The sequence below is a fragment of the Hyalella azteca genome, unplaced genomic scaffold (genome assembly GCF_000764305.2).
Source record: "Hyalella azteca isolate HAZT.00-mixed unplaced genomic scaffold, Hazt_2.0.2 contig8774, whole genome shotgun sequence".
In the NCBI taxonomy this organism is placed as follows: Eukaryota; Metazoa; Arthropoda; class Malacostraca; order Amphipoda; family Hyalellidae; genus Hyalella; species Hyalella azteca.
The window spans coordinates 951454-971207 of record NW_025938859.1 but is presented as its reverse complement, the minus strand read 5'-3'; the positions used below and the strand labels follow the sequence as shown (position 1 = coordinate 971207).

The window sequence follows — 19754 nt, the reverse complement described above, 5'->3', positions numbered from 1 at the left end:
AGGGGCTCAAGGTAGTTGCTGGTAAACTTATTTAGTTTAAGTTTTGAAGAAGGCCACGAACTCCTTTATTGTCATTGAGAAGCTCGTTAATGGAAGTCTGCACCAGTATCGTCGTGCGATGCCAGGATGTATCAAAACGCTGTAGTCGAGTCTCTTATCAGCATGGATGAGTCCCGCTATAAATTCCTAAATTATGGGATGGTTCACGCCTTTGAAATTATTTTCGAGTACGTCTACATACTACCTTATGTATTGTGTCAATAATACCCAATACTTGCACATATGTTGATCTAATAACAAATATTTTCATTTCGAGTGTTACTGGAATTTTTTTTATATGACAATGAAAAATGTTTATTCAAAGCGTCATACAAATATATTAAATGTTCCACTGGGAACATATTCTACGCACTTCCAAATGAAATTAAACGATTGTAGAAAAAGAATAAGAAATTTTTATATACTTTTTAATTTTAAATAAAACTTGCAGTGAAAAGTCAAAATTCGACATAATCATTGTTTTAAAATAATCCCTGAAAGAGAGTTATCTCATGAACAACCGATTTCGATTAGTTTTGGCCATGTCAACAATCAGCGATGTAAGATGCGTTGTGGATGCAGAAAAAGTTGACAATATGTCGTTTGAAGAGCTACGAAGACGAGCTCGTCTGCTAGAAGGCGATATTGATGCTAAACTAGTTGTATTTAGTAAATTAGCCTCCACTTATGGCTCACAATCTAGTTCTTCATCTGCCGATACTACACCTCTGTTGACTTCTGACGATCAGTAAGACAAATAATAATTAGCATAGATTGAATTTGCTTTGGACCAAATATTCTGATTTTTGAAGAAAGTGATATGTTACCAATAAAATATGCTGTTGAAAATATTTTTTATTGGTTTTTCTGTGATTTCTCCTCATTTGTAAGCAGTGAAAAGAAGAGGTGAAGAGGCTCCAGGGCTGGAAAAGTCCTACTTAGCTATTTGAGTTATTTCTGAAATATTTGGCTCTAATATCATTTAATATCAGTTGGCATGAAACCTCGCAGCTCTAAACCTCTAATGTCATGTATTTTTGTTTGATTGAACAAACTGCGGTTTGCAATTTTGCAAAAATGTCGATTAACTCATTCATAAAATTTTCAACTTCACTTCCACAACTTCCTGCAGTACTTCAATGCTCCTGCCAAAATATCCTGCAGAATGTAATAAAAGCAAGTCAATGATTTCAAATGTCCAATTTATATACTGCTTTAATCTAAGTGAACTTAGCCACTTGGCCTCCCCCAGTTTATATAACTGCATAATGTCATAAAATTTATCAATAAATTATTTAATTGGTTAAATTGTCTCTGAGACAAAGATGTCTCTTAACCCTTCAAAAACCAGCTACCTTGCAAGTGCTAAATACTACATTGCAATGATTGCATCCATGATCCATACTACTTTACTGAAATTAATTTATTGAAAAAACTTAACAGGTTACAAAAACCTCCAAGACTCCAGTCCAAGTAGCAAAGTAGGCACAGCAAAGACTAGAATTAAAGCCAATATATTTGCTCACTTGGACAGTTGGACTGGATGAATGAGCTTCAAATCATCAAATGTAAAAAGAATTGCCTTTATGGAAGGCAACAGATGTGTAAAGCTAGACATTAAAGAGTTGAAGTGTGCCTCTGTGCAATGTGATTTTGAATGCCATTCTCTATAGTCAAGTGATCATTGTAGTGTAATCAAGTGCTGTAAAAAATTTTCTTCATTCCTATTGTTATTGTGGAATAACAATAGTTATTATTTTGATTTGAGGTACCTACCTGAATATAATTTTAGTAATTTCTTGTTGGTAGCATCTTATTCATGATTGACTAAGTTTCCTAATAACTTATTGCAGGTATGAGATACTTAGTGGGGAACTGAGTCAGCTCCTCTCTGCTCTTGCTGACATCAATGAACGGCTGAGTGTTGGCTCTTATGGCTCTGCTGTGGCTCACCTGCACACAGTTCAGCGGCACAGGGACATACTCCAGGTGCTGTGGCAGAGTCAGCAAACTATCCATATTGCTGTTGACCTGATGAAATAACCTCTCTTTTACTGGCAGTAATTCGGAAAGACTAGTATGTATCTGGAGTTTCTGCTACCATAAGAAGAAGGCCTTATTGCAGTCTACAAAGCTTTTTGACGAGAAATTTTTTTTACAAGGATTGGTTATTGTATTAGTGTTTAAAAGGGCACTGCATTTTGGTAATACTAATGAGTAATTATAGATGAATGCATTGATTTATTTTGAGCAGCGATTAATGAAAATCATTATAAGCATTAGCAATCAAGTACTGGATCATTCTATTTTCTATAGGTCAGTTAAATCAAGCTTTCATATCACACAGTACTTATCTGATGCATTTTAAAACATCATGAATACTTTATTTTCCTCCTCTAATTGAAGATTGTATGGTTGTATTCTTGACTGGAATGCAAATGCTTTCTGTTTGCAAGCCAAACTTGTACTGTGGCAATGAACAAATAAGATTCAGTAGCAAAGCTTTTTAACAGTTCACAGAATTAGTGTCAATGCATTGCTGCACTTGTAAAAATGTGTAACCTCCCACTAAAATTTGTCACTTCCTTAAGGGGAGCTTCTGGGGTTCAATTTATATTGGTTATTTACAGACGGATCGATTCAAAATTTGGTACATGTATGTAAAACAGAATTCTAAGACTTTTTTATTTGTGTGAATTTTTCGAAAAAAATGAAAGAAAACGTGAAATTCATAGAAAACGGCCAAAAATGGGGTACTTTAGAAGAAATCTCCTCCTAGGATTTTCAAGCTATAACATCGAAACACATATCATTCGATGCGAAAAGACCATATCTAAAAAAGTGTGTATGCATTTTTTGAAATTCTCATTTTTGTGGGTGTGGGAGCATTTTTTGTAAAGTTTTTGGAACCTTTTCGATTTTACCCTCCGCCCCCCCCCTTTTGCAGAATAAAATCTAAACTATAACAAAATTAGAAAAATGCATACACACTTTTGTTTATTTTTTTTCCAAATTGAATGGTGTTTGTCTCATTGATGTAGCTTCAAAACTCTAGGAGGAGATAGGTTTGCAGATACAATAAGTTAAATTTCCAGTAGGGCCTGACAAAGTTGTGCGCGCCTCATAAAAGACATTCAAGGGTGCAAGGTTGCAAGACTACCTACACTATATTGGAGCTCAATTTCTGTCAAGGATGGTGCAAACGACGGCACGAGAACCATCCCATATGACTGCAGGCGGATAACTGAAGCACAGCGTGTTCAGACTAGCTATTTAAGTGTGCTACCGGTAATTTAGGCCTATATTAAATGTTAAGGAACTCCACCACCCCTAACCCTTTCGCGATCTGTCGTGAACGCATAAATCAACGTACAGAGATGGTTTTGGTACCGTTAGGTGCGTCAGAATGTAAGCTTTAAGATGAGTAGTATAAAAACCAAAAAAGTCAAAATTTCCGATTTTGACCCAGACGCTCTCCTTAATGAAGGAAAAGACAGCCCTGCTGGCCAATTGACTCAAATCACGTTTTATAGCACAGTACTGCAAAGATTGTTAACTATAAAAGCTAAACTGGTTTTTTGGATCTGTTTTCTTAGCCTCAATTTCACATTGAGCTGAATTTAACATATTTTTAATATGGTCAATACTAATCAATATAAAAAATAAATCGTTTGACAACATAGTTCATGACTCAAAAATGTGCAAAAAGCTGTTAATTTTTAAATGAGAACTGCCAGTTTATTCATTAGCCACAAAACTTACAATGATATTGTGCAATATTTAAATAGCTAGCTTAATTTTAATGGCTTGGTAAATCATTTACTAGGGATAGAGCCTACCAACTAACCCAAAAATTGAATAAAAAAGTGTCAAGCTATAAACTAATTTTGATAATATTATAAGATCAATTTTGTGTAAGTAAGGTCACTGTCAGAGAATGAGTGTGCATTGTGAGGAGTGAGCTCTATAGTACCAAATTCCTGTTGCAGGATTACCGCAACGAGTTCCAGCGGACTAGCAGCACGATTAGGACCCGGCGTGAGCGTGACCAGCTCTTGAGCTCAGGAGGGGCTCGCAAGAATGGTTCCCTTGCAGGGCTCTCACGCCGTGACTTGTACCTCAAGGAAAACGAGCACCTGAGCAACTCGGAGCGCATGGTGGACGAGCAGATCTCCATTGCTGTCGAGACAAGAGACCACATGAAAAACCAGCGTGAAGCTTTCAAGCTCATACAGACCAAAGTCAATGATTTATCCAACAGGTTCCCTATGTTGAACACGCTCATGTCCAAGATCAACTTGAGAAAACGACGTGACAGCATCATTTTAGGACTGGTTATTGGCCTGTGCTTGACTTTCATGCTCTGGTGGATGTTCTTTTGAGCTTCTTTATATGCCTTCATTCTTATCTGTTAAGCACAGTACTTGGTAATGTGATATGACACGCTGTGTATTGCATGGTCTGCAATTAGCTTTACTTTTAAGAAGTTTGAGTTACTTAATTCAGAGTTTTGATACGTTATATGTCCATGAAAATTTAAAGGTTAGGCCAAAGTTAAATTATGTCATTTGCATTATTTTTTTAGAATTTGTTGTGCGTACCTAATTCTTTTGCAATATTCTTGTTGTTATATTTGAAATTCGGTTGCGTAGGATCAAACTTGATATCTTACATGACCCGCCTCCTGCATCTTTGCTTATTTATATAGTGCAGCAACTATTGCATCACTTGGTAACTCGATTAGTCAATAGCATTAAATTGAATTTTGTTCCTTCCCTTTTGTGAAGTGTGGTAGTAATATCCTATTCAAATATTCATATTTCCATGGGAAACAAATTGCTAAATTTGTTAATTTAGGTACCTAAGTCACTTAAAATGAACCTTGCAATTTTGCATATTATTATCGGCGGAAATGAAAAATGTAAATCATGTTGGCTTAGGCCAATGCATAAATTATCTTGTTAATTTTCATCTTCTTGTTCGTAATACTTTCTTTATCTTGTCTGAATGTGGCCACTCGCTGCCGTTGTTTTAACTTTTGACTAATTCACTTACTATTGTCTATTTTATTCATATCTGAAAGCCTGGTAATACGAGTTATCTTCTATAGACGTAGGGTTAAATGTGCTTGCATGCAATTACCAGTGAAATTTGCCCTTGCCATGTAAGGAATTTGGCCTGGCTTGCTTGCCAATTTTTCGTTAATATATATGTTACTGAATTTTACGCTTAGTATTTGAGAGAAATTATATATATAAATATGAATTGATCGTCTACTGATGGACTTTTAAATCACAGACATCTGCTCTTAGTCGACTGTACACTTGCCTTGTCGTGAATGACGTTCTGCTGAGGCCAGGAAATAGAATTAATTTTATTTCACGGCCTGTACAGCTGGCAGCTTCCAAGCAACGGCTGTATCTCGTTACTTTGGAAGTATGAACAGTACTTCCGACTGTATGTCGTTACAACGACTGTATGTCGTTACAACGACTGTATGTCGTTACAACGACTGTATATCGTTACAATGGCTGTATGTCGTTGACATCACATGTTGATGGCACTACATGTACGCCACGACGCACATTCTGGGACTAATAGTTTTAGTGTGACAGGAGGGTGCGACGTTACACTCTTACAACAGTGATGTCATATGGTGTCAGTGAGGTCATATGTTGATGACGCCGCATTTTGATGATGTTAACGGATGACGACACGGAATAGAGCTTTATTGCCTGTGGTGTATTTGGCCTGAGCGCTACTGGGGAGTGTGGGTGAATATCTACCGAGTATTTTTACAATAAACTTTTACTTAATTGCCACTTATTGCCTCTCGTGCTTCTGCGAGTCGTACCAGCCCCCGCCTCTGCTGCAGCGATCCTTCAATTTCCCGCCACTCAATCCATGGGATATAACTTGCATGTTTCCTCACAATAATTGGATCACGTCCTCTAAACTTTTATTTCATGATCGTTATTACTTCATGGATAATCTACATGAATATAAAAGCTTTGAATCTCCTCACTTAACTTGGTCATCGCAGTTATAACTTGAATATTTATTTTATTTTTTTCTGCTGTTTAACACAAGTCACTTTTAGTAATTTGAAATTTAACTTTTCTCTCGCGCGTACTTGTCATTGCAGATGTTGTTCATCCCTCTCACCCGATAGTTGAAAGTTATTTACGATTTCATCCAGCGTACAGCCAATGATTGGAGGTAATTAACTCCTTCAGTGTCTTTCTCAAGGCGGCACTCGTGGCCATCGCACGCTGTAGTTTCGACGCCACCTCGACTCAGATTCTCGACGTAAGATCCCATATCTTCTTTGATGATCGAGTATTGAAAATGAAGTGACGTAGATTAGTTGGCTTAGTACGGAAGAATAGAGGGGCGTGATCATGTCGATAGAGTTTACTCAACTGGCATGAACAAAGTAAACACAAACCCATGTTTGTGAAGCTGATCCCGCAGGGAGGCGGACATGCCGCCAGGGGATGCTGAACGCTCCCCCGGGTTCCCCAGTGTAAATTTATAACATTTTATGCCTGTAGTTGCAGTGTCCACAACAAGAGTCCATGGAACAATACTTTGGGTAGCTGCTTGGGTCTTTTGGCCTTTCGATGGCTACTTTGTATGTTTGTTCATCTCGTCGCGACGGCAATTTTTCCATTGGCTATTGTAGTGCTGGTAGCTATTTGGCCGTTTGTTTGTCTCGTCCTGGTGGTCATTTGTCCCGTTTGTTTGTCTCGTCCTGGTGGCCATTTTTGCCCATTTGTTTGTCTCGTCCTGGTGGCCATTTTGGCCCGTTTGTTTGTCTCGTCCTGGTGGCCATTTTGGCCCGTTTGTTTGTCTCGTCCTGGTGGTCATTTGTCCCGTTTGTTTGTCTCGTCCTGGTGGTCATTTGGCCCGTTTGTCTGTCTCGTCCTGGTGACCATTTTAGCCCGTTTGTTTGTCTCGTCCTTGTGGCCATTTTGGTCCGTTTGTTTGTCTCGTCCTGGTGGCTATTTGGCCCGTTTGTATGTGTCGTCCTGGTGGTCATTTGGCCCGTTTGTATGTCTCGTCCTGGTGGCCATTTTGGCCCGTTTGTTTGTCTCGTCCTGGTGGCCATTTTGCCCGTTTGTTTGTTTCGTCCTGGTGGCCATTTTGCCCGTTTGTTTGTTTCGTCCTGGTGGTCATTTGGCCCGTTTGTTTGTCTCGTCCTGGTGGCCATTTTGGCCCGTTTGTTTGTCTCGTCCTGGTGGCCATTTTGCCCCTTTGTTTGTTTCGTCCTGGTGGTCATTTGGCCCGTTTGTTCGTCTCGTCTCGATCTTCACTTGGTCCATCTGCACATCTCGTCTAATGTAAACATTCATAATCGTGATAACGATGCCTAAGTTGATATTTGTTCTGGTAAGTTCAATGTCCAAATAGTTTAAAAAAAAGAACATATTTTTAGGTGACTCATCGTGAGCTATCGTCGACCTCAACGGTTCATTCATTATTAATAACTTGTGTGCCATGTCCAAATGGCACTATGATTGTATGCCTCCTGAACGTATGCTTATAAGATGGGTTCGATTTTGCACAGACGTATTTATTTCCCCAAACAATTGTGTATGTTCATTTTGTTACACTGGACAGGGAATGTTTGCATAGTTCACAATTAATATTCTGTAAACCTGATATTTAAGCTGTATGCAAATCAGGCTTAATAAGTGATTAGTTAACAGGGGATGATATTAAACCTTTCTCGATTACACTCTCCTGTTTAAAGTATAATATTCATAATTAGAAGAGTTAGCAACACAAGCATAAGTTGAAGATGACGACGCTGCCGGTGGAGCTGACGAAGGACAAAGCAGAGCCTGTGATGGACGAGGATCCTCCTGACGCAGGCGACGAGGACGACGAGGACATGGAGGAGGGAGAAGAGGACGACGAAGAAGAAGAGGAGGGAGACGACTCTGTCACGCATGGAAGACGATCAGGTGACATTCTCAGTGCTGTGCACTTCAATTAATGTTACTTGTTATTAATGTCAAGAATTTTGCGTATTTCTTATTGCACTGAACATTTGCGTAACTCGCAAGCTGTTATTATAAAAGCATACAATAAATGTTGTATAAAGTTATGTTGCATTCTAGTGTGAACATTTTTTTAGACTAAATTAAATTTTATAAATAAATTGAGGTTAATAAATTATATATATTTTTTCAAATAAAATTGTAGGATTCGCATAAAGTGAGATTTATAGATTCAAATTAGAAACTTTTTTTTCTTTCAGTGCCGAGCATGACTACATTTATGAATGCATATCATGCCTGAGTTAAATTACAGGTCGCACATAGAAAATTAGCTAAAATCCTCAGCATGAAAGTGATGAAATTTTATAATGTTTTTGTCCAGGGCGGGGCCTGACCCTCATGACGCTCCTGAAGGAGAAGGTGCTGCAGCCTGGCCAGGGCAATATGACCATCAATTACCTCGTGAGTTATTACCTACAATGGTTCAGTTGTTCAGCTCTAGTGCTGACATACTCGTTAATTATCTTGTAACTGCCAACATTCATAATTAATTAATGAAACCAACATAGATATTCACTACCTCACTACCGCCAATACATAGATAGCTTATCTTGTTAATGCAAACATATTAAGTGATTATTAAAAGTAATTTAAAGTAATATTGTAATGCTAATGTTCCCTCGTGTCTATCAAGAGCAACCCTCTTATTCCCTCATGTCTGGCCATGGCGACCCTATAATTCCCTCATGTCTGGACATAATTCCCTCATGTCTGGCCATGGCGACCCTATAATTCCCTCATGTCTGGACATAATTCCCTCATGTCTGGACATAATTCCCTCATGTCTGGACATAATTCCTCCATGGGTGAGCAGGGCAACAAGTTCAAGGGAGACCTGCTGGTGGACGGACGCATCAGGTCGCAGGAGACAGGCAAGGTGTTCGGCACGCCCAGCGCCTGGGCCATCTACTGCAAGCAGATCGTCAACCCCAACAAGAAGAGTGGATGTGGCTGGGCCTCCGTGAGTCTCTAACACATTCACTTGCAATTCAAAACTTAGATATTCAAATATTTTTATCCTTTAATACGCATCAACATATTTACCAGTCCTGGAAAACTTTTTCACTCATAAAAACCACTTAATACTACCAAATTATCTACTATTAATATGAAACTTGGTCCTTGCATGAAATATTTTAATTCTTTAATGACTATCAACTTGTTTTGTTCTGTGTCTGTGAGCTTTTTGTTCTTGCAAATTAAATTAATAGAAATTCTATGTGTGCATTGTGAAGTATTCTATTCAATATCACTTGTCTTAAAATCGTTATTATTTTTGTCAACACTCACAACATTATCATCATATAGATGGCGGTGCCCGTAGGAGCATTTGCTTCATGCTTTTGTTTCTCTTTCACGCTCTACGGTGCCTTACAATACGCCTTGTGCTTTCACTCATTCACTGTGAACACATGGCGTATCGTACCTACTTTATTGTTACACTGATCTCAAGTTCGTAAATTGTTAAACTTCTAATAACATGATTTATTTTAAAACGGCACTAATATATATGACTCGAATATTACTTTCTGTATTTGACGAAATGTTACTATTTTATTATCTGATGCCTGACCTAAAATTATGACGGAATCGTGCAGGTGAAATACCGCGGCAAGAAGCTCGACGAGTACAAGAACAACTGGAACCGACAGAAGAGGCTCGAGTACGAGAGAGAAGGCGACGACATGGGTGAGCTTCTTTATTTGTAAATAATCAGACTGATTCAATGCTGAAGATTTAGTATCGGAAGAAAAAAAATGCATTTGCAAAGTTTGAAAAATGGCAAATTTTATACTATTACTTAGTTGTCATATTTATTAATATGTATAAACCTGTATTAATTTTATAGTTTACAATCACATGGAGTGCAGATATCAATGCAGAATTGACTTTTTAAGACTGCGTTATGCAGCCCCGACATCATTGCTTCTTCGTTTGATTTATGGTATTGCTGATACCTTAATGATAATAATAGTATCTTTTTATTTTTTGTCGCATTTAAGTTTTTCCAGCTTAAATCGTGTGTCCTTTTTTGCATATAAAAATAATATTGTAAAATAATATTCCAAATATATATCGCGAACCATTAAATATCAAAGAGGTAGTTCGTTAATTGTGGTAGCTATTTGCCGATAGTGATGACCTTAAAAAAGACTAGCACTGCAATAATAGAATACTGGAATCATGAGTACTGCACTCACAGCTACTGTAGATTATTATTGAATATTAATTATTACCGATTTGATTATCAGTATTGATTATAACCGAATACTAATTATGACTGATTTAATTATCAGTATTGATTATAAAAGAATATTAATTATGACTGATTTAATTATCAGTATTGATTATTACTTAATATTTAATTATTAGTATTGATTATTACCAAGTATTTAAAGCGCTGGTGTGCAGAGTGTGGTGGCAGCGCTGCAGTTGGGGGAGACGTCGCTGGCATGGAGGTGGACGACGGAGGCTCAGGCAGCGACAGCGACGGTGACCACCACGACCACGAGATCATTGAGTTCGACATGCTCCACACCAGGCAGTCAGGGTCTCTTGCTTGCTACTTGTCAAACCGAGTCATATTTACTCTAGAATTATCCTATCTTGATCTCATCTAATGTGATGAGCTCAACGAAAATTATGATCTCATTTGATATGTGAGCTACAGCGCTCCTTTTTAGTGTAGTATTGCGGTTATTGTTTATTGTACTGTATTCTTTGTAACAGCTGCTCAACATTGGGGTGAATTTTTCTAAATAGCGATGCTGTTTGCGCGAAGGGCGCGGCAAAAATGACGTACAGTAGCACTGCTATGTCTGCTTTCTACTCGTGGATGAACAAGTTTGTCATTATTAGGACAGTTAGTCGCATTTATTTTAAGAATATGGCTACCGAAACCCCACACACTCCTAATTTCTGCGTCCTTGCCATCACCATTGGGACAGTTTGACCCGTTCATTTCTCTGAGTTTCAACCCAGCGCATTCATAATTCCCCTTCCCTGTGCAGTGATCCGCCGTACGCGGGCAACCCTCTAGTTGAGCTCACGAGCTTCTCGACGCTGGGGCGCCTGCAGCCGTTCACGGTGGCCGTCTCCTCGTCCGCCATGGCCGTCATTGACCTCCACGTCCACCTCACCAGGGCTGAGGCGCTGGGCTTCCTTGCTGGCCAGTGGGACGTGAACAACCACAGTGAGGGATTCTGCCATGATATTTTTTCATTTAATTCTATTGCGTTGATAAATATATTGAGTGATTTTTGCATCATGTCTCATGCCTTTATTATTCATTCAATTCTTATGTTGTTCTTATTTAGTTTATTCTTATTTGTCCTTTTTGTCCTGAAAAGATTATCTAAAAATTTGATTTATTTGTTAGATATATGCGCCGTCAAATTTCAAAATTTCTTATCCTTTTATGCTATTTCTGAGAAATCGCCTGCTAGATTTAATAATTGAGGTGTCGGTAAAGGTTTTCCTCTGTAGTATTTTGTGTTCACGTTTCTTACCTTAATTATATGTCCGATTCTAAAGCTCTCTCTGAAGTCGTCATTTCTTTATGTTGTGAAGGTTTGGAAGTTGCATAATTCTAATCTCGTCATAACTCATTTATTGAAAAAGTGCCGTTAGCGGGGGTAAGATTGGCCCATAAGTGTAACATTGGCCCAAAATAGAAAGATTTTTTGTGCTGTTGTGAGATCATGTGATCAGCTCATCAGACCAGAAGTACCACCTATCTAGTGATGCATAATATAGGCAGTAAATTAGGTCATCACATTACAGCAAAACTAACATTCTAATTTTAAGTTACTTGAGGGCCAATCTTACCCGGCTGACTGTAGACTATTGTGTTATGCATTTATCGGTTGTTATTTCTCCCAGATCTGATAGTGAGTGTATATGATAAACCTCAGATGTATGTGTTACTCTCAGATCTGATAGTGAGTATGTATGTATATGATATACCTCAGAATCTTAGATATATCTTATACTCCCAGATCTGATAGTGAGTGTATATGATAAACCTCAGATGTATGTGTTACTCTTAGATCTGATAGTGAGTGTATATGTACGTACCATATGATACACCTCAGAATCTTAGATGTATCTTTTACTCCCAGATCTGATAGTGAGTCACGCGTTCCCGCTGTGCTGCGAGGTGTCCACGTCTGACCCCTCAGAAGCGCCCCTGCACGCAGCCAGCGCTGCAGGCGTCGCTGCCGAGGCCGCCATACAGCGGCAGATGGCCTCTCTCAAGCTCGCTCTCGTCGGCTGGTCAGACGCAACGCTTTTGATACTCTTTACTTAATTTATAGTCTTTTTGTGCAATCCACTCGTACTGTACTGAAACGTTTAGTTTAAACGATTATTCATATTTAAATTCTCTAACAACTTATTCCCGATTTTATTAGATATTGAATTAAAGTGGAAGATATAATTATGGCACATCTCTACAAAAATTAACTGGCCGTTGTTCACCACTATTAAAATCAGGTGACTACCGTTCATGGGTTCAGGTGACTACCGTAAAATCAGGTGACTACCGTTCTTAAGCGAATTCATGTGTGTCGCAGGTATCACATTATCCTTTATAAAGATATAGCGAATTTTTGGATCATCTTTGTTTTTAAATTCCTTAGGTATCACTCACACCCGCACAGCGCGCCTCTGCCATCACTCAGAGACGTGGACGCTCAGCTCGAATACGAGATGAAGATGAAAGGCAACAACGACGCCAGCTACACACCCTGCATCGCTTTCGTCGTGTGTACGTCCTTCTGATTGCTGTGCTAACCCCTCGAAATTTTGCTCAAGTAGTTTCTTGTCGTGAGGCTCTATTGATGGTAACGCTGTTTTGTTTTTCGATTTTTCTTTAATCTGGTGTTTAATGGGTATTTGAAAATATTTTTTAAAGCAGATCGAAATCTTTTTGGATGTTTCAAATGGTTGTTACAGGATTCATATTTTTTATTTAAATTGCGTTTTAGTCATTTTACAACCTCCACTATCATTCACACTGCATAATGTTGTTCACTTCTGACTCCACTTTTTTCTTCTACTTAGACGCTACAGAAAACCATCACTATGCTGAGTGACAGCTTGTGTATGTATTAAACTTTTTTTTTTGGGCAGCGCCATTCAACGACTCGTCGGGTCGAGCTTTGAACCGCTCCAGTTCTTCGTCCGCCTCGGTCATCAAAGCCGCTTATGTCGTCCCACCGACCACCGCTGCCAAGTCAACCGTCATTGGAGGATCAGGTACACCTGTTCCTGTGGTATTTAATGCACCTCTTCCTACAACAGTGGCCGTGAAAGACTCAAAGCTGGATGTTTCAGAAACTATGTCCATGTCGGTTGATAACTCTGATGTTGGCGTACCTGGAGGTCCTAACGCTACGTCGGAAAACACAGATCTCGCCCACGCCAAAACGAGCGCCTCAATTGACCACAAGGACAATCAGATTTCAGGCGCCACGACCAACGCCAAAGTTGAAAATTCCACCTCTATAACGTTGGGCTTGACAACAACTACCATTACTGATGCTGTCAAGCCTCAGACTTCCTCTTTAGTTCAAAGCTCTACTCCGACTATTAAAACTACTATTTCTGTAACTAAAAGTTCTACGAGTATAAAAAATTCAAATCCTGTGCCCAAAAGTTTTCCTGCTTCTAAAAACATTGCTCCTTGCGTCAAAAATTCCATCGTTAAAACCTCGACAAGAAATGACTCGTCGCCCAAGTTTGGGTTGACTGCCATGAACGCTTTCTGGGTGATGCCGCCCCCCGAGCACCGGCCCCACGAGTACCCGCGCCCCATGACCATCATCTACAACGTCGTGCAGGATGCCTTCGTGCCCAAGGAAGCTCTCCTACATATGGTATGACTCATTTCTGTAATTTTTTCTCAAAATATGTTGACTTTTTCCAGTCGATCTTGCGGTTGATGCGTTATTGTTTTATGGATTTTCCAGCCTATCATTGAAATCTCTACATTTTACATAGGGCTGATGAATGTTAATAGCTTCTTCCCTTAGCACTATTTTCGCTCATTTCTTATAATTTCGGTGTGTATTGATATTTTTTGTTTTTAGCATTTGAATTTATGTTACAGCGCGAGTGCGTGAAATTCTACGTCAGGAACGATGACGCCATCAACCTTATGGACACATTTGCAGGCGCCATCACGTACTGGGATAAACTCAAGGTGAGTCACCAGGTCTTGCCTTAAGTGACTTCACAGAGCGGTAATTGCAAACTATTACGTACCTACTTAAATACTATTTGTAGAATATTAAGTTTCGGTTAAAAAAATTGATATATCAATCGCTTCTAATAGTGTTTTTTCGTTCAATATCTATTGAGTAATGAGCATGCCGTGATTTATACAATTCTAAAATTTCTTAGATGTTTCTTATAAATTTTGCAATAATTTAACATTATGCGAGGGCAGATGGCCATCAAGGCACGCGTTCCCAGGGACCACTACTTGCCGCTCATTGAATACCTCCACAAAATTCTTCGAATCACTCTTCCTTTGCCGGAACTTCTGCTTCCTCCTTCCCCCGTCCCCGCGAGGGAGCCCCTCAAGGAAAAGCTTCCCCAGGAACTCATTTCCAACGATGGCTCACTTGGGGGACCTCTAAGCCCTGGCGCCTCTGGTATGGGCAGCATGTCGAGTGCTAGTTTAAATGCCCTTGTGCTGAAGGGCAGAGAGGCTGGCGTAGATATCACCTCAGTTCGAGCCTCGTCCTCGAGTTCACGATCAGCCTTAGCCTCAGCAACGACTCACAGTGACACGAGAGCCAGGCCGTACCCTGACCCTTCCAAAATTCATCCGCTCCTGGTGGATCGATCTGATGAGAGGAGCCTCCAGCCAATGCTGCTGGATCGTAGCTACAAGTCTTCCGTGCTGCATCCTTTAATTTCGGATCAATCGACTAGCAAAGTCGCAGTTCATCAGATCATCTCCGATCAAACCGACTTGAGTAAGCAGGCACCAACTCGGAATTCTTCAAGCCCTGGCATCCCATTGCCTGCCACTCAGAATCCTCCTGACTATCCATTTCCTTTGCTTCGAGAAATGATGGTCGAGCAAGTTTCCAATATGCAAAAACAACAGGAGCAAAGATTTGAAACTGACATGACAATGCCGAAAGATAAACAGCTTCACAAGTCTATGCCAAGACCGGAAGGGAATTTGACTTTGGGTGAAAAAGAATTGCTGATGCAAATAAGTGAAAAGTATCTACAGCAGCAACGACTACAGTTGCAAGAACAACTGCAGTGGCAGCAACAGGACCCCAAAGCCGAAGCTTCTAAATTAAAATCTTCCCCAGCCGAGACGAAGATTCAGAGCGTAGCGAGTCTCTTCCCACAGCTGAGCGCTTCTGTGTCGCTGCGCCCTGAGCCCAATCCTCCTTCTTATTCCGCCTCACAGATCTCGAGGAATGGAGATCAAAGTCGGGGCTCGCCGCCTCCATATCCCTCATTCTCCTCCAAACATCGCGACTTGTCTATTTTCCCGACGCCAACTACCATCAAGAGTGACTCCCAAAAGAAAGATTTTCTGGCTCGATCAACTAATGCGGCAACATCATCTTCTGCAACGATAAGTTTTTCTCATGTTAATCTACTCTCGAGTAACTCCACTGCTTCCGGTAGCAGCGAGAGCAGCGGCGCCCATAAAGTCACCATCACTGCCACCAGTGGAAGCCCTTCCTCGACGCCTTCTGCCTCGGTCTTTTCGAATTCTCCTTCTTTCTCAATCACGGCCGTCAACAGAGACAGCCCAGGTTTCTCTGCACCGCATTTGACACCTCTAAGTTCACCATCCCTTAGCATCGCCCCTCAACCTAACAGTCTTAGCTCGTCCTCCCCCATCAGTTTACCTGGCCTGTCTCCCGTGGGTGCCGCATTGTTCTCCTCCGGCGTCGTGATCCCACCCTCAGCCAGTCCTTCTCCCCTGTCGTCAGGACTCACCCCTACCTTGAGTCCGTCTCCGATTTCGTTCAATCCTCCTCGCAACAACTCTCCCAGTTTGAGCGTCGAAGTGTCGCCGCGTCACACCGAGTGGGCTCAGAACGCCCTGCCTGGCATGGCTCGTCCACCGCTCATCAGCGTCAAGTCGCAGGCTGCGCTCAGTCAGCCGCCTTTCACGCACGTGTCGTCGGTCGCAAGCACGAGTGCCGCCGCCACCGTCGGCGCTGCGTCGGAGCTCCCGTCCTTCACTTCGGACAGTCAAAGAAGCTCATCTTCCGAGAGCGTCCTCACGCCAGCCAATTTTGCCGAGGCCATGTCGTCGGGCACAGTATCTCCGGACCAGTGGATGCAGGCTTCCTTGGCAGGTCGGTTACAATTTATACTCGGCACGCGATGCTGATCGTTTCCATATGTGTTAATTAGTATAAACTTGCTATATTACTTCTAATGATCACTCGTTACATGAATCCATATAGTCTAACCATGTATTAAAGTAATTTTTCGCTCCTCGGTGACCATGGATTCTGCACACATATCGTCAGCTGTTCTGTATATAATTAAAAAACTGTCAAAATCATCATTTTTAGCGCATTTTCTCATTTACGGAAAAAATGCACTTTTGTGCTCGCCATGTCCGTCCGTCCGTCCGTCTGTCTGTCCGTGACCTCAAGTTTTCGTCGACGAGAAAATGCGCTCTCTGTCACTCACTGCAGTGAGTACTGAGTTATATTTTTTCAATCTGTTCAGTGTTTCAATGACGGTAAGTTTCTGACCTTTCATTTTTTTCAGCGGGTTTCTCCCAGTTTGCCGGGTTCGCAGGATTTAACAAATCTTCGGCTCAGTTCAGCGCAGACGCGACGAACGCGCAGCACTTCCCTCCTCCCCAGTACCGCCCACATGGCGGCTCCCTGTCTTTCTTACCTTCCGCCTCCTCTGAACAGCAACACCAGGATCATCGAAAATAAATTCCTCTGTGTTGCGCCCTATCACGTAAGCGTTCATTCTTTGAGAACCGTTTGTTTATTTTATGCAACATTTCATTCTTGAATTATAACCAAATGGTGAAATAATATATTACATACTGCGCTTCAGTAGCAAAAACATGAGAAATTAAGTTGCAAGTTCAGATTTCACAATTCGCTCTTTTTAATTTTTTTTACTGCACATTCCCGATTTCGTATTGTCAAGTTAGACATCCTTTCACTTTCAAATGTGTATAATTTACTATTCAGTACCTAATTAGTCTAATTGTACGTCTCATAGTCGTTCTTTCGCCACACTTTTTCTCCGGTTAACTGACCATATACGAATGATTGCTTGGAGTCTAAGCCCAAAATGGCTCGATTCGTTTCTCGGTTTGAAGCAAAGTTATCATGCCTTTCCTCTATAATAACTTTAATATGTCTATCAATGCAAACATCTATCACCCTTAACACCTACGCAAGTTAGGTGAAGAGCGTATGCGAATTCGGTGGCCAAGACACGACAAGTTACGGTCATCCTAATTTTTTATATCATAAAAGGACCGATACCTCCTACGAATTGAACTTGATAACGCAGTGGAAAATTTGCTTCGTACTTGAATATTATAATTGAAAATATTTTCATCACAGTACCAAGTACAATAGTGCATAGAAAAATTTCATCATCATTAACGTAATACCAATTTTATTTGTTTTATTTTTTGGAATAAGAGACGTTGAAATTTGAAACTCTGATATCGCTTTATTTTCCTGTGTTGCATGTGTTATCAGGGAGATAATATACATGAAATTTTGCCAAATTTTCAAATTGAAGCTGCAGCGGCCCCATAATTTTTTGGGGTAATTACAAAAACGTGTGCGATTTTTATGTGCTGACTACATTCTGGTCATGTCATGTGCAGTCGGATCTTGTAGACTTAAGGATCTTGGATGTTGTGATGAATGTTATCGTTTATAAGAGCCACTTATCGCGATATCGTCAAACGCGGAGGTTGTTTATTTCATTGCCACTACATTCCTCGTAAGTTCTTAAAATTAAAATAATATATTATTTCATAAACTTTTTCGTTCGATTAACGTTTCTCACCATTAGCTCGCGATTATCTCCTATCGTCGTCAAGTATAAGTGATTATTATTGTTTTGAAGAAAACTTTTTTCAACAGGAATTCTCTAATAAATAATACAAAGTCTGGGATAGGAGTGAAATTATTAAACAAGAGCAACGAGTTGTAAAACATTTTCTTTCTCGCTACAATAAAATACCTACTCATCGTAATCCTACAACGGATCATACTTGATTTCAATTTGAAACTATCATTACTTGAAACTATCCATATTTCATTGTCATCTTCTCGTTGCGTAGTCTGATATAAACTAGTTTTGGTACTCATCTTAACGACTCCTTATCGTAGAGTCGTGCACTGCGCCTGTATGTATATCGTACTCTTAAAATTTTCTGTTTTTCATCCCTCAACTGAGTCCGTCGTACCGGTGACAGGGCATTGAGTTGGGCGACAGCTGGGATAGACTTCACCCTATAAGTCAAGATCCGTAATTCTAATAACTACTAACTTGCGGATAACGAGAAGCAAAAATAGTGAAAACAATCACTTTCAAATCGCTAGAATGCTATATAAAAAGTAAAACTGAATAACAGCGGGAAATATTTCATAATTATAGCATTAAAAACGCACAGTTCCGACGGCCGCGTGAACACGAACGGTATATTTCCAAGAAACCGTTTTAATGCTTCAGACCGTCTCGTGTAATTCGCATCTTTTCACGTGTGCGGTTTCGGATTAACCGTGACGTTATTATCGATTGCGTGATGCAGAAATGATTGATCTCAGCCTGGAGACGATGGTTTAATGATAATAATAAAGAATGAAACCAGTCCTGTAAGTGGATAAGTGGAAATTTAACTACAGCATCTCTGTCAGCTGACAAAGGTACTAGGAAATAGGACTGAGTTAAGAAAAATGTTTCACTTTACTTTTTCTCATTCCACCCGAAATAGAAAATTCCCGGTTGCATCCTGAGTTAATTTAAACAAGAGTGATAAGAACAAGTCAGAAGAAGCAAGCGTGAGAAGATAATACAAGATAAGATGATGAATCGAAAATAAAAGATAGTACAAGAATCTGCCATTGAACCGAAGGACTTCCGCCACCAAACGAGTAACTTCTCCATGAGGAACTGCCGGTCCAAGAAGCAAGAACTTTGGAGCAGCTATATTTGTAGGCAAAAACCAAAAGAAAGCCATATTCATCGTTAACAAATGAAGGAGAAAATACCTTAGGCTGAACATGGAAGAATATAGGCAACAAGCCTTGCAGACGGCCGGTGCTTACGAGAGCGACGCTATATTGTCGAGAAGTGATTTTCCTTCTTCTCAGCACAACCAGGTTGGGAGAAAGAATCGTAGGCAGGTGACCCCGCTAGCTGGTATATAGTGACACGAACATTGGGAACATTAATAACAATATTCCAAAATGCAGATACAATCGTACACGAAAATGAACCATGGCCGAGGTACAAGGTACGCCCGAGGCGATGAGCCCGTACAGACAAGTACGGGCTCTTCCTTTCATAAAATACTACCTAGAAGTAATGGCTCGACTCAAATTTGGACATGTCGTCATGTTTGCAATTATCTTGACCACGGAACATTCGTTGGGAAAATTA

At 40.2% G+C, this 19754-nt stretch overlaps 2 protein-coding genes across 3 annotated transcripts; both read left to right on the top strand.

Annotated features, from left to right (window-relative positions):
- Positions 1-578: 578 nt before the first annotated feature.
- On the top strand, positions 579-5855 carry LOC108676713 (Golgi SNAP receptor complex member 1). The gene is made up of 3 exons (XM_018164843.2): positions 579-787; positions 1893-2028; positions 4029-5855. Exons 1-3 carry the CDS (start codon positions 582-584, stop codon positions 4419-4421), a joined length of 735 nt encoding a protein of 244 aa, XP_018020332.1. The 5' UTR covers positions 579-581; the 3' UTR covers positions 4422-5855.
- A 1771-nt stretch (positions 5856-7626) lies between these two features.
- On the top strand, positions 7627-17715 carry LOC108676688. Of its 2 annotated transcripts, none has more exons than XM_018164808.2 (12): positions 7627-8009; positions 8428-8507; positions 8920-9066; positions 9704-9794; positions 10518-10650; positions 11117-11298; positions 12227-12380; positions 12746-12873; positions 13239-13984; positions 14218-14310; positions 14557-16450; positions 16875-17715. In XM_018164808.2, the coding sequence occupies exons 1-12, from the start codon at positions 7844-7846 to the stop codon at positions 17048-17050; spliced, it is 3990 nt and encodes a 1329-aa protein (XP_018020297.1). In that variant the 5' UTR covers positions 7627-7843; the 3' UTR covers positions 17051-17715. The 2 variants fall into 2 exon arrangements, with proteins under 2 accessions (XP_018020297.1, XP_018020295.1); XM_018164806.2 differs by having other exon boundaries at positions 10518-10656.
- The last annotated feature ends 2039 nt before the right edge of the window (positions 17716-19754 follow it).